At 35.5% G+C, this 14,273-nt stretch overlaps 2 protein-coding genes across 3 annotated transcripts; one reads left to right on the top strand and one right to left on the bottom strand.

Moving 5' to 3' along the window:
• Nucleotides 1–766: 766 nt before the first annotated feature.
• spc25 (SPC25 component of NDC80 kinetochore complex) lies at nt 767–5,218 on the top strand. Its single transcript, XM_030124026.1, has 7 exons — nt 767–861; nt 1,998–2,165; nt 2,496–2,561; nt 2,691–2,837; nt 2,947–3,072; nt 3,578–3,676; nt 4,866–5,218. The coding sequence occupies exons 2-7, from the start codon at nt 2,015–2,017 to the stop codon at nt 4,988–4,990; spliced, it is 714 nt and encodes a 237-aa protein (XP_029979886.1). The 5' UTR covers nt 767–861; nt 1,998–2,014; the 3' UTR covers nt 4,991–5,218.
• A 162-nt stretch (nt 5,219–5,380) lies between these two features.
• Nucleotides 5,381–12,933, bottom strand: nostrin (nitric oxide synthase trafficking). 2 transcript variants are annotated; one of them, XM_030124022.1, is made up of 16 exons: nt 12,838–12,933; nt 12,383–12,468; nt 12,063–12,146; nt 11,794–11,856; nt 11,615–11,696; nt 11,467–11,529; nt 10,478–10,576; nt 10,272–10,397; nt 9,337–9,435; nt 9,113–9,238; nt 8,597–8,705; nt 8,370–8,458; nt 8,163–8,288; nt 5,868–6,105; nt 5,691–5,783; nt 5,381–5,606 (listed from the first exon to the last, which is right to left on the bottom strand). In XM_030124022.1, exons 1-16 carry the CDS (start codon nt 12,931–12,933, stop codon nt 5,470–5,472), a joined length of 1,716 nt encoding a protein of 571 aa, XP_029979882.1. In that variant the 3' UTR covers nt 5,381–5,469. The 2 variants fall into 2 exon arrangements, with proteins under 2 accessions (XP_029979882.1, XP_029979883.1); XM_030124023.1 differs by lacking the exon at nt 9,113–9,238 and having other exon boundaries at nt 12,838–12,864.
• Nucleotides 12,934–14,273: the final 1,340 nt, after the last annotated feature.

Here is a 14,273-nt window from a genome sequence, read left to right as displayed (position 1 = left end):
TCATTGCTTTTAAAATTGTTAAATATTAGCCAGTGTACATGCTAAAAGTCACAGCCCTGTGTAACCTTCTGAATCTTTTCAGCTTCATTTATATTCTCATTCTTTGTGAACGTAGCAACAAAATGTGCCTCTCATAATGCTGTTCCAGAAAAAACGCAGTCCATCTGTTTCTCACAGTTTTACAGAACCTTTCATTTACCACCAGGGTTATGATTTTAGGTTTTATCTGCAGTCATTTTTTATTTCAGGTGCACACAGGAATGAATGCCAATGACAATTACAATATTTTACGTGATTTTTGTAATTGATGCATTTATTGGATTTGACTTGAACTTTCCTAAATTGACCACCAGATGGCAGAAACTCGCAACAAAAGGGTTAAAGTTGGAGGCCTCATAGAAAGTGCCTCGGATTTGTGCTAATTTGGGGATTTTTCTGAACGAACTATGAGAGAAATGTAATGAAAGGCATAATAATGAATTGAGCATTAAAATTTAAAGGGAAGAGGTTATTTTGTCATATTTGGTTTTTATCAAGTTTTACTTTTGATGTTTTATATTAGTAAATAAGCCTAGTGACGCAAGTTTAACTAAGTCATATGATAATAATCATATGATATAAAGAAAAATGAAGAAAAAAGTACATAATACAAGTTAAATAATGAAAATAATTAAAATATTGAAAACCAGACCGTGCATGCGCAAGCGGAAGTAAATATGCGGCGTTATTTCCGTTTTCATTCCCCGCCCCCTATTTGACACCAAAGAAGAAGAACAGACCGCGTATTTTTGAAAATAACGACCTGCCCATCGGCTCGACATAAACCAACAAGAAGTGAATTTCCACAGCATATTTAAACCTGTGAGTGTTATTTTATACAGTCTCACTTTTAAAAGCATTTTTCGGAATAATTTGGTCTCACTCCGTGTATAAAAACGTTGATTTGAGTGTGCTACAGCGGACTGTTTGCTAATGTTGTGTAGCTAGCATTAACCTAGCAAGTTGAAAATGACAGAAACATAAACCCCAGACGATTTAACAAAGCTTCAGCTAAGATTTGGATTATACGGAGCGTCATTCTCTAAGCATTTCAGATCCCATCAAATTCTGTTCTAATCAGATCGATTAAAAAACTATTAGCTGGAGCAAGAAGCAAATATTTCAGTTAAGTTCCTTTTGGACTTATCTAAAACGAGAGAGACATTTTTGGTGACCGATGTTGAGAAACCAATATAGTCTTTAATTTCTTTCTCCAGACCGGATTATTTTTATCCATTTTCTATATACACACTGTAAACTTTTTCGCTTTCTTGCTATAGAATAGTTATCCCAAGAATTTAACCCTGAAAAGCTTAAACAGCCGGCACCGCCCTAAAGCAAAGTTTTAATAACCTTTGAACCACCAATACTATCAATACATTTAGATAGTCTGGTAAAATGCAGTTTCTTAACTTTTCTGTGTCATCAGATATGACCCATTTAAATGTTCAAAGGCTCTGTCGGCAGCTTGGAAACCCCATCATCTTCTGCAACTTTGATTCAGCCTTTTTACATTCAGATTATGGTATATTTTGCCGAAAATTTTTACTTTTGCTTCAATTTTCTGTGTCCTGATATAATAATTGAATTTATTTAGATAAATACCTGATTTTGAATGAAAAATGCAGAAGATACTGTTACAAGGGTAGTCAGTCATTTAGGAAAGGAGAAAAAATTATATTGAAGTCACCTCAAAAATAGGTTTAGATTTTTAAGGTTTAAGTATACTAATATTTTCCTACTTGTATTTATTCAATAATTGACCTAAACTTTAGAAACACAAATCATTCATCAAGTATAATATGATTACAAGAAACAGAAATTTTTACGTCAAAATATGTTTGTTTACAGTGGGAGTGATGCCAGTGCCATACATTTGGAGTTAAAATAATGAAACAGTAAATGCACCACATGATAATTTGAGTATTTTCTGATTTATTTCCATCATTATATTTTAGGTTATCATCATATCATCATGATGTCCATCACTGACCCAAACACAAGTGACCGGTTCACCAAAGCGATGCAGGAAATCCACAGCAAACAGCTTCAAGCATTTGGGAAAATAACTGACATGACTACAGAGCTGTGCCAATCCCACAGACAGTTTGTAAAGTCAGCTCTTGGTATGTCTAACTTGCATTTTTCATTACCTGTGTACATTTCCATGAACTACTGTTACCACTTGCTATGGGCATTAATGGGATTAATGTAATAGCTGTCTTTGTGGAACATAGTTGAGTCACATAGTGGTTAAGCTGCAGAAGGCTGTACCCTTGAGTTAAGTGCTTTCATGAATGTGGAAAAAATATTGCATTGGTTATTTTTATTTAGATAAAGAACACAACATTGCATTTACTTTAGTATATTGAATAAAAAGTGAAACCATGTACAAACAACCTAATTTGAACCTTGATGGCCTTCATTTTTTTTCCTCTTCTTGCCTCTTGATGCAGATACTGGTATGAAGAAGTGTAAGGATGATGAGATGCTATTTGAGACGATACAGACATTCAGAAAAGGTAAGTTTCAGTGTGTGATAAAATAATTGTGACTGATCCAACACCGTTTGTATTTTTTATTTAGCTGAAAAGTCATTTTTAATGTTTGTAATTACTTGCTTTACACCAAGTTTAATTTGTATTCTACAGATTTGGAACAAAAAAATAAGTCACTGAAGGAGAAGCGTCTTGCCATTTCTGACGTAATATCTGAGATCCAGCAGAAGGAGATGCAGAAAGATGAAATTATCCATAAGATTGAGAAACTCAAGGAAGAACAAGTCAAAAGAAAAGAGTGTAAGCTGACATTTGATGTTTAAAAATTTACCTAATGCTGTATCACAGAAGTTAATTTGTGATTATTGCATCACTCTTTTGAGTCCAACTTGTTTTTGTCTTTTTTTAGTAATCGTATCTCAAAATAAGGCAAACAAAAACAGACTGAAGAATCTCCAGAAATGCAGAGTAATGTTTCAAGAACATTTGGCGTTGGAGATACGAACCATTCTAGGCAAAACAGAACTGGTCAGAGGTAAAGCACAAAATGTACACTACATCTGAATACTCATTAAGATGCTGTAATCCTCCATTTGTATCAGTTTTGTGGAAAAAAAAATTAATATTAATGTAGTATCAAAGAGGTCCATTCTAAGTTTGAACAAGTCACTCTTAATACCATCAGCAAAAACACACTTTCACACCAGAATGAATGAGAACAAACTACACTTTAATTTTTACTTACAAGTTTAATACAAATGTTACAGACTCAGTGGAGTCCTACAGTGCAAGTTTCAGTAGATAAGTGGTGCAACATCTTCTCTTTAATAATGAGGCCAATGACTGATACAAATGTATTGAACAGACAACAAATGTTTGTATCAGATGTGACAAATGGGGTCAACGAAAGACCATGAGAGGGGAATCAGCCACAGCAGATACAAATACATCACAAACCCTGCCAATATAGTTTCATAAAACTCTTCTCAGAGAAGCTGAAGTTAAGAATGTATACTGTGTGATTATTTCAAACTTTAAAGGTGAAAAGCTGCAGTTTGTTTTTCGGAACATCAACCCTACCGATCTGGAGAGTGCCTACATCGTCACAATGGGGATCAATGCAGAAGGATCTTACCAGAGTAAGTCAAACACACATTTATACTGTAATTGAAAAGGTGCATTGTAATTAGTTTGGTGCCTATAATTATTTTAACTGTCTGCAGTAAGCACAATGCAAAGGAATATAAAGACATTAAAAAAAGATAAATAATCTTAGAAAGGATGTGTGTCATTATAAAAGTAATCTCATTAAAAATACATATTTATATATACAGGATATATATTTAACTTTGCCTTAAAGGGGTGATATTTTGCTTTTTTAAATGGAATTATGCATTTTAAAACATTCCCTGTGGTCTACATAAACTGTAAATGCTATGTTTGGGTCTAAATTTTTCATTAATTCAACTCCACAGGCCAATCTTCAATAATATTTCTGAGTAATGACACCAGAAAGGTTGTTTTGAGCGCTGGCCCTTTAAATACACGAGCCACTTCACGCCCCACCCCCTCCAGGTTGTTGGCTGTGCTGCTCTGTCCTGTTCAGCCACTTGTGTTTATTAATACAACCAACAACTGAACATTTTAGGTAATCGACTCAAAGTTTGGACATATTTTCAGCATGGACTACAACCACTGCTGCTGATAAACAATCATAGCATACTCGGAGAAATGTTCGTCAGAAGTGTGGACCTTATATGTGCAAATGTCTTGACATAACTAATTATAAAACGTAACAAATTAAGAAGGAATTGAAACGGGTTGTAGAAATCCACTCAATTTTTGCCGAAATGAATATAAAGATAGCTTTGTAGCACCTGGAGGGTTCAAATTCAAACTTTGGACTATTAGGGTCCAAATACACAAACAAATGGACCAAAGACTAATAAAAGTGGGTTTAGCAAAATATGACCCCTTTAAAAATATATTCCAGCATATTTTGAGCTGAATTTAACCAGTAACTTGATAAAACAATTATTTGTATAAAATCTCAGTAGGAGAACTAGAGTGAGACCACTTGTGCAACTTTTCAATTTTACAATGTAAAGTCTGTCTTCACTGTTTTTACTGTTTTGTTATTGAAAAACTGACAGATTGAGTATTGAACACAACCTGTCAATTCTTTTTAGTTTTATGGTCCAATCCAACCAAGCAAAATTATGTTATACAGAACTGTTTGGGTACATATTAGAGTATCTGTCTTAATGCCTTTAAGGGCTGTTTTTGGACAACTTTCTAATTAATGATTTATGTCTTATGTCTGTATAGTTGTGTCAAGTGACCCTGCTCTCAAGTGTTTACCAGACCTGGAAAAGCGGCTTCAGGAGACCAATAATCTAGCGGCATTCCTCGCAAACATCAGAAAGGAGTTTGTCTCTGTGGCACGTGGCTAAGATTGGACAGAAGGAGGATGGTACCATGAAGTTGTTGCTGTTTTTGGACTTGTGTAAGCAAGAACCACTTCATGATCCTCAGCTTTGAAAATGGACCACAGTCCTGTAAATATATCGTCAACTGCCTGCCAAGACTAATATGGACTCATAATAGGACTTAAAAAAATCTGTGTGAGTGTGTGTGCAATAAGTAATAAGCTGTATTAAAAGTTTTGGAATTTTAACCAACTTCATGCATATTGATTTTAATTTTAGACACAAGCCTCCTGTCTCATAATTTCTCGCAACTGTTTCTTCAGTGTTATAGTTAATGGACACCATTGTTGTTTCAAACCCCATTTTCGCCTTTAAAGAGCATCGTATCAGCAGAAGAACATACACTTACACTTGTATTTTTTAGCTGATGTGACAGTAAAGAGGCCCAGAATTCGATTGTAGGTGCGTTTTGAATTTTTTTTTTTTTTTTTTTTAGGGTCAGCTCAGGCGTCAGAACATTTGACACTACCTATCACAGGCAGCTCCTCAACATAGGTTGATGGGAAATGGCCTGTCCGCCCATTCAGTTCTCCAAACCACCAGCCATTTTCTTCTTTTGTATAAATGTTTAAAAGATCTCCTGTAAAACAGAAATGATTGCATGAATGTATCTATAATGTTTGACTGCTCTATTCAGAAACTCTGGAAATCATTTGTCACTTACCTTCTTTCAAAGTCAGTTCATCATCCTGTTCAGGAGTGAAGTCGTATATGGCCTTGCATTGTCCTATTCTGCATTCATCTGGAGTCATGTCACCTGTTCAAAATTAATAGGTTTAATTGCTTTACAATGTTGGAAATAAATTTTTATGCATCTTTCTCTTGATAATTCATCCTTTACCTTGTTCTTTTTCGTCATCTGTGTGAGGAACGACTCCGTTAACAATGCTGCCGCTCTCTGCACCTACATCTTGATGTGTCGACACTGTGGAAGTGACACTCGCTGGAGGCTCCACAGACTGTTGTGCTACAATTTGAGGGGGTCCTTTGTAGATGATGGAAGCCCTGAGGCGGGATCGAAACGGCGTCCTCCTGAATTTAACTGGACGAGTAAGCTGGACAATACTGTGCTCACAGTCCTTAGAAAATTAAACACATTTGTTTTGAGTTATTTGCGTATAAAAATGTTGACTTTCATTCCAGGGACAGATTTGCTTAAGGCCCTAATTTAACTGCCTCTTAAATTTTGTGTTTTTCAAACTTGGTACTATGGGGGCGGGGGGGCACCACTATAAACCCAAGCTTTCCAAAGCATTGAAACAAATATTGAACAGATGAAAGCTATGTTCCAAAAGTATTCAAAATGGGTTTTATTCCTCTGCTTCATTGTATTTTAGATGAAATTACTGTAACCTGACCAGGCAGGCTTTTAGTGGAATATTTTCATTCTGCAGTCATAGTTTAAATTTTTCAAAGAGGTGCATAGTTTTTGAACACTTGTGCATTAAGAATGTGTGTATATTTTGTTGATGCAGATATGATATGAGTTATAGCAATAAGTATTTTTGTGGATCTTGATGTTATTTACCTTTTTTATGCCCATGTACCATCCCCCCATGCCACCATCCCACTGTGTAAATCCTATAATGGACTAAACAGTACTTGTAACTCCATACAACTACATTATGTTCTTAACCCACAAGTTTATCATAACCAGTGTTGGACAGGCTCCTTGTAATACTTGTGATTACTTCTCAAGTAGTTGTTACAATCCAGGCAATGGAGTCTTAAAACATATTTAAACCAATGCTGCAGCAATAATAGAGCTGACCTTTTCTTATTTGAAGGAAAAAATTGTTGAATTCCAAATATCAAAAAGGGTTCAAGGCATGTGATACTACCACAGGGTTGTCTCCTTTGCTTGGTTGAAATTCCACATATTAGTGTTAAAAGAATATATTCCAATGAAACTTATCTGTATTCACTTGTAAAAGAGATGGCATTGAAAACACATTTCACATTGGCCCTGATAGTTACAAATGGTTAATATCAAGCTTCTGCACTGGAATTACTGACAATTTGAAGAAAAGTAATAGTTCAACAATATTAATTGCACCGTTTTTGACAGTTTGCATGATTTTTCAGTGATCCACATGCATTAATTGATTTAGATAATACGTTAATGTTAAGTTTTGTAGTTTCTAATTCATTCACAAATGTATTGCCAATACTGATGTTTTTTTTTTTTCTCTAAGGGGCAGAGATACCAGCTTTTTCTTCCAAGATTTGCTGTTATATCAGCCACTATCAGTCAACCTCTAACTAATAACTGTAATTGAGTTGCACTGACAACTATATTCTAACTGAATTACTTGAAATGTAATTATTCCATTACATGAAACTGTTTATTCCCCTACACTTTTCCTGCTCTGCCCACTGAGATTAATTTGTACACCTGGGGTGTCACACTCATGTTAGTTCAGGGGACACATAAAGCCCAATATGACCTGCAGTGGGCCGGATCATTAAAATAATAACATAATAATACATAAATAATATCAATTCCAAAATTTGTGTGTCTAATTTCTATGTTTTAGAGTGAAAAAAAATAAGATTATATTATCAAAATTTCTACATCTACAAACTATCTTTTAAAAAATGTGGAAAACATGAACCATGACCAAAATGAAATTTATTAAGAAAAAAAGTGCAATTTTAACAATTTATGCCATTATTTGGCCTCAGCTTCTCATTTTTACATGTTCATTACAATGTACAGATCATAGTGGATCTACAAATGCACAAAACATTTAATAACAGACAGAATATTGGTAAAATTACTCTTAAATCTCTTAAGACATTTCAGGTTGTTCATATTTGTTCAGGTTTTTCACATTTTTTGTTAAAGGCTAGTCTGTAAATGTTTACATTTTTGTGTAATTTTTCTTTTTTTACACTAAAACAAAGAGAAAAATATGTGGTTTTCATTATTTATACTTTATTATGATAGTATTTTACTGGTCTGACCCACTTTAGATGGAATTGAACTAAATTTATTTTGACATCCTTGACTGTTAATATCATTGGTGTAATTTTTGTATTTCATTAATTCATCCCGCGGGCCAGATTAGACCCTTTAGCGGGCCGGCTTTGGCCCCCGGGCCGCATGTTTGACACCCCTGATGTACACTCTTACCTTGTCTTTCCATTTCATGATACTGTCACTGAATCGGTGAATTGACTTGGGTCTCCCTTCGAGTTCAGCCAGTGATAATGAGAGTTTGTAGTGGGTAGCCTCTAGGAGATCCAGTTTTAGAGTAGTCTGCAGTTAAACAACGGCAAACAGATTATTCATAAAAACATACGCGTATAAATGTGTCCTCACTGTCTGTAAATGACATACCTCATCGAGCTGCTGTTCAGTTTCCTCAAGGTTCTTGTGGTTTGAAAAAGATGGATTTTCAGAGTACGTTTTCATCAGTCTTTCAATACCTACAACAGTATTCAAGGATGACCTTACTTTGCTGCAACCGATTGTGCACCACAAAGTTATACTGAAAAGCAGACAGTATTTTTGGTTCTATTGTGTGAATGTAATGAGTTATTTATTGAATGCTTAACAGTACTAGCCTTCGCAGTCTTTCTTTGCTTTAGTAATACTGTCATCCAGGCGTTGGATTTTAAGTTTGATGGCCTCTTTTCTTCGGTCTTTGTACATCAGTGATTTGCTGTCCTCCTCCTAATACATACAGAATGTAGATAAAATGAATGAAGGAAATCATAACAGTAACTGTGATCATCCTCTGCTGTGAAAATCTAACAATGATCATGTATGCTAAAGCACCAAAGCACTGTCTGCTGGAGATTTTCCTGGCTATTAATTCCAAAAAAGGCATAACATACTGAATTTCCTGCTTACAATGCAGCAAAAAACAAAGAATTTTCCATCAGAGCAACATAAAGAAAGTATTCATGTCAGGTCCTGGTGTTACATGACAAATAGATTTCTGTATCAGCAGCTTGCAGACTCCCAGTGAATGCACACCCCCTATGGAGAACATCTTTGAAAGGCTGGGTTTGAGGCCTGCAGACACATTTTCCTCCAAATACAAACAACACGCTATCACAGAAAAACGGCAGACTCACAAAATAATCAGCCATCAAAAACTCAGCCTTGCTATTGTCAGCTGTGATACTGTTTTCCGTCAGTAGGGTTTCTATGTCTCTGTCCATGTCCACTCTTTGGATGGTCTGCTCTATCTGTTTTTGGCCCTGGAAGTGGCACAACACACACATAACTAATAATATATTACTATTCATTTAAGTGATTTGCATGTGTGTGTGCAGGGTTAAGATGAGGGGTCTCTCACATGTTTGAGGGTCTGCCCAAAACTGGACATATGGAGGTTGTATCTGCTCAGAATGTTGCATTGGAGCTCAATTCGCTGTTTCTCCAACTCCTGTATGATCTGGACAAGAAGACAACAATAACTGATTACAGTGATAGTGGTTATGTCCACTCATTGTTTGCCTCAAAGCATAACTGCCTAAGTCAGTGGTTCCCAACATTTTTTGGCTTGTGTCCCCATTTTAACATCACAAATTTCTGACGACCTCAGACATTCAAAACGGAGAAATTTTTTTTGCTAAAATTCCTTTGTTTTTGATCATGTAATAGTTGCTATATTATGTTGCAAATAAATATTAATTTTAGACAACGTTTAGTCTATATAATGTATATTATTATGGACGGAGGCAGAAAAGCCAGGTGTAGATTACTGCACAAAGTGAAGATTTGATTTTCCTTGGTCAGGATATGTACAGTCAGTCCAGCTTGGATTTACAAGGCTGACAATTAATACTGAACAAACAGTAACTCAAACTATGAATTATGAAAGAGCTGCAGCATCTGAAACTGACCACAATGAACATTTAAAAGATAAACAGTACCACAGTGCTTCAGTTTCAGCTTCAGAGTTTGTCGTGTCTTTTATGGATTGTGATTGTCTCTCAACTAACCATATATTTTTTTTTATTAATAATTGTTATTTTTATCAATTACTAGAAGTTTCAGGTGACCCCATGTGGAGTCCCAACCCCAAGGTTGAAAAACACTGGCCTAAGTCATATTTTTGGTCAAACTGTGATACCTGCATAAAATGAAGCAGCAGTGTTAGTTAAGTTACACAGATATTACAATTGGGCCAAAAGTACGACTGAGGCATTTATATAACAAGGATAGTGTCATATTTCTTGCTCTTGAAACATAAAACATAAAATCCAACGTAATATTTTTTCTTGGCACCTGGTAGCAGTTCTTCAGTGTGTTTTCCCATTTGAGTCTCATCTGATGACCCTCCATGTTGATGTTAAAATATTCCTCATCCACCCGTGCCTGTACCTCTGCAGACTTGGTCAGCCTGTTGAGCATCTGTAGAGAACATCACCAGTCAGAGCAGGAAAACATGCACAGACTTAAACAAAAAAACAGCTCGATAACAGGTCATATACCTTTTGTTTTTCTTTCTCTGTGCACATTTGTTTATTGTTCTCAACAAAGTTGAACAAAGCCTCGTGCTCTCTTGTTATTCCAACCAATTTCTTCTTCATCTGTTTTCACAAATAAATAACATAACAACACATTATAAATAAGATACATTCCCAATAATGTTGCATTCATCAGAGCTGTAGTTTGCATTAGATTTATTGCTGCATCCTATTTTGTGAAGTTAACCCTGATCAGCCCTTTCCTTCTTTTTAAGTCTTAAATAGAACAAAGATATAATAATTAATATAACAAACAATTTGAAGTGGTTTTAAATTATTTTTTCACACTTCTGTAAAGAACATTTTTAAATTTAAACTTTCATTCAGTTCAGTTTTTGCACATTATTAATTCTGGTGCAAAGCTTCTTTTCAAATGTTTTTTGTTTTTTTTTTTAAACATGAACCCTGTTAAATAAACAAAACCAACTTCAAATAAACACAAATATTCTATATATATATATATTTTCTTACTTGCACAAAACATTCATACCACAGTGTTCCCCCATACCGCAGCAATCACATATAATATGATAACAGAAAATATCATAATACTTATGGGTAAAAACCACTGTCTCTTATGATCAGTCTGTCCCTTTTGTATCGTATTAACATTACAGTGTTTCTTGTAAACATAATAAGCAAAGTGCTTTTATGGCTGGTCATAGCTCTTCATTAGAGCATTGGGATGCTCTTAAAACTTAGAGGCTTTTATGTAAAATGGATTAAACTCAATAAACTCTTTGACCTTTTGATATATTTTCATGCAACACTGAGCTGATTTACATTAACATAATTCATTATTGAGTATAGCTGGACATCACGTTATTATTAATACATAGTATATGCATGCATGTGCACACTCTGCATATATTGTTTAAGCTTTTTGTTGAAGGCAGCCATCCAGTTTTACATGTTTAGGACTTTCTTTATCTCTTTGGTTGAAGATGCTTTACCTTGAGTTGCTCACTCCAATTAGCAGTAACAAGTTTTCCAGTTCTCTCAATGACACTGTCAAGCTATTAAGATGCAAAAAGAGTTAGAAACCCACAAAACTGGAACACAGACACAATTTGATATAAATAAAAATAATAAATAACATACAGGCCTCTTTCTCTTATTATGCTCGTCTAAGACTTGTCGTAATTCCAGAATGGCTTCTTGCTGAAATGCATTTCCTAATGATCTGCAATGACAGCACGACACAATTAATTCAGATCTCCCTTTCATGTGTTTTAGCGTTGCACAGGCACAGTATGAAGTGAAGCCAGGTTGGAAACTACCTGTGGGCGTCGGCTCTTGAGTACATCTCATCTGACACATGACACCATGCACTGTAGGTGGAACTGAGTGGGGAGCCAGCATGAAAAGGTTAGAGCTGTGGGCTAACGACCTAGACACACGCCTGTGTTTTTGATCACGTCTAACTTGTTCGGTGCATGCTTTTTCTACCCCATGATACCATTATTCCTGTGCACCCTTTGCACACAGGAATAATGACACACAATAAAGGAAACAGCACCAGTGAACAGTGTAAGAATGTGTTTCTTACTTGTTTGGCATTTCTTTTGATGCCCTGATGAGTTTGCCAGCAAGTTTTTGCAGTCCTTTAGCATAAGTAAGCTCTAGCTCAGCCCTGCAACAAGAAAAGGTTAAAGAAAAGGGTGAGTCAAACAATAACTCCACTGGTCATTAAAATGTATTCTGCAGCCTACAATCGCAAAAGAACAGAGGTCATAAAGACAAGACTGGAATAGTTTCAGAGGAAAATCACAATGCATTAGACTGAATGTAATAATGTGATATTATCAAGAACTTCAGATTATATTTTCCACAATGAGACATTTATTCATGTAAAATTATTCAACTTACCTTTGCTGAAACACTGTCATGAGTTCCTTGCAGAAATATTCCCCAGTTTTTGAAAACTGTTTCAACTCTTGATACAGATGGTGATACTGAAAGACAGAACCAAAGATATTTACCATAAGGCATAAACTTGCACTTTTCTACTTCAGTGGTGCTTCATAGTATACCTAATTCAGCCATTCATGATTCAGGGAAGCAGTTACTGGGAGAAACTTTGGGTTCAGTGTCTTGCTCAAGGACACTTAAACATATGGAAAGGGGTCAGGAATTGAACCACCAGCATTCTGGTTTGAGGATGACCTATTCTACCTCCTGAACCACAGACTTACACAAACAAAAAAAACTCACCAAATGTGATTAAGACACTTTTCTCTTAGAGGTAACATTTCTCCTCTAATTTCAAGTCAGGTTCATGTAAAAAAAAAAATGGTATTAGTGTTTTTAAAAGAAATACTCACAGAGCAGGTGCTGATAGGGTCCTTCATCTTAAGACGGCGGCTGTTTGCTGACGTTGGACTTTGAACTTTGACCACCCTCCTCCCAAAGTCACTCATGCGGAAATCACCTGCGCTATTGTCAGGGCACCACACAGAGGAAAATTCCAATGAGTTAAAAAAAAAAAAAAAAAGAAACCACAAACAAAACCATGGAGCTGGTTGGTAACTCACTCTGGTATGGATACAGGATTAAATAATAATAAAAAAAAAAAAAGCTTGCTCTTATCTTTCACCTCAAGTCTATCAATGTCAAACAAAGATTACATAACTAAATAGTGGTAGTCTGACAAGGTTTCACTTTACAGTAAGCCATTTTATATCCTGGTATCCTATTAGAATGTGGTACAACTAAAAATAACTAAAAAATATAATGTAAATGCAGTTATTTTGAGTGATTTCTTAGCACCAAAACCTTGTGATTATTCAGTATACAGTAGTGGTGTGAGCTGAGGAGGTGGTGTTTAGAAATGTTTCTATATTAAAGTAACAGTAGGAGGTGAATTTTAATTAATGCCACTTAAAGGACACTGCAGAGGAATCGGTGTGTTTCTGAACAGGCCTTTTCTACAGCAGGAGCAGCACAGGTGTTACTAATAACATTACTGGTGCCTCTGTTCTATTTCAGTGTCCCAGTACAGCCGTGACAGGAACCACAAACTGGAGCAGCCACATGAAGCTCAGATTCAGCCATTTCACCATCTAAACCTGTGTGTTTATTGACTTTTACATGTCAAAATGTGGCCATTCCTTGTACTTAAATGCATCACCATTATTGTTCCTATTTGCAACAGTATCTTGTAGCGTTTATATCTCATTATGAGGTAACGCTTTCTGCACAACTCTGTTTTCTGCTCCTTGAATTAAGTGAATTATTGGCAAAAGAGCCTTCAAGTTCAAAGCCTGGCAGACTGGAATAACATACCTGCTGATATCAGATCCATTGCATTGATTGGTATCTTTAAACAGGCCTTGCCTTCTTACTTTAAGGTGAATTTGACCTGCACATGTGCAATTTTAAACATTTAACCCATAAAGACCCAGTGCTACTTTTATGGCAGTTCCCAAACAAATTTTTCTCTCCTAACCTTTCTGAAGTGATTTATCACAATTTATTATAATATTATCCTCTGTATTTTGCATTTTTCAAGTGAAAATCAGGTATTTTCCTATATTTAATTTACTGATCCTGTAGATTTTCATTAAAACTCAGATTAAAGTTGAGGGTTATTACATTAGAAACAGAGAAAACTGAAGAAAAAGTGGCAATTTCAGGAAATATATCAGTAACTGAATGTAAAAACAAGCATCTCCATCCACTGTCATTTTTCCAACTCCGTGGGTTTTACTGGTGAATCAGTGTTGTAGAAGATGACGGTGTTTCCATGTTCACTATGGAG

The sequence above is a fragment of the Sphaeramia orbicularis genome, chromosome 21 (genome assembly GCF_902148855.1).
Source record: "Sphaeramia orbicularis chromosome 21, fSphaOr1.1, whole genome shotgun sequence".
Taxonomy (NCBI): Eukaryota; Metazoa; Chordata; class Actinopteri; order Kurtiformes; family Apogonidae; genus Sphaeramia; species Sphaeramia orbicularis.
This window is presented reverse-complemented; position numbering and strand designations above follow the sequence as displayed.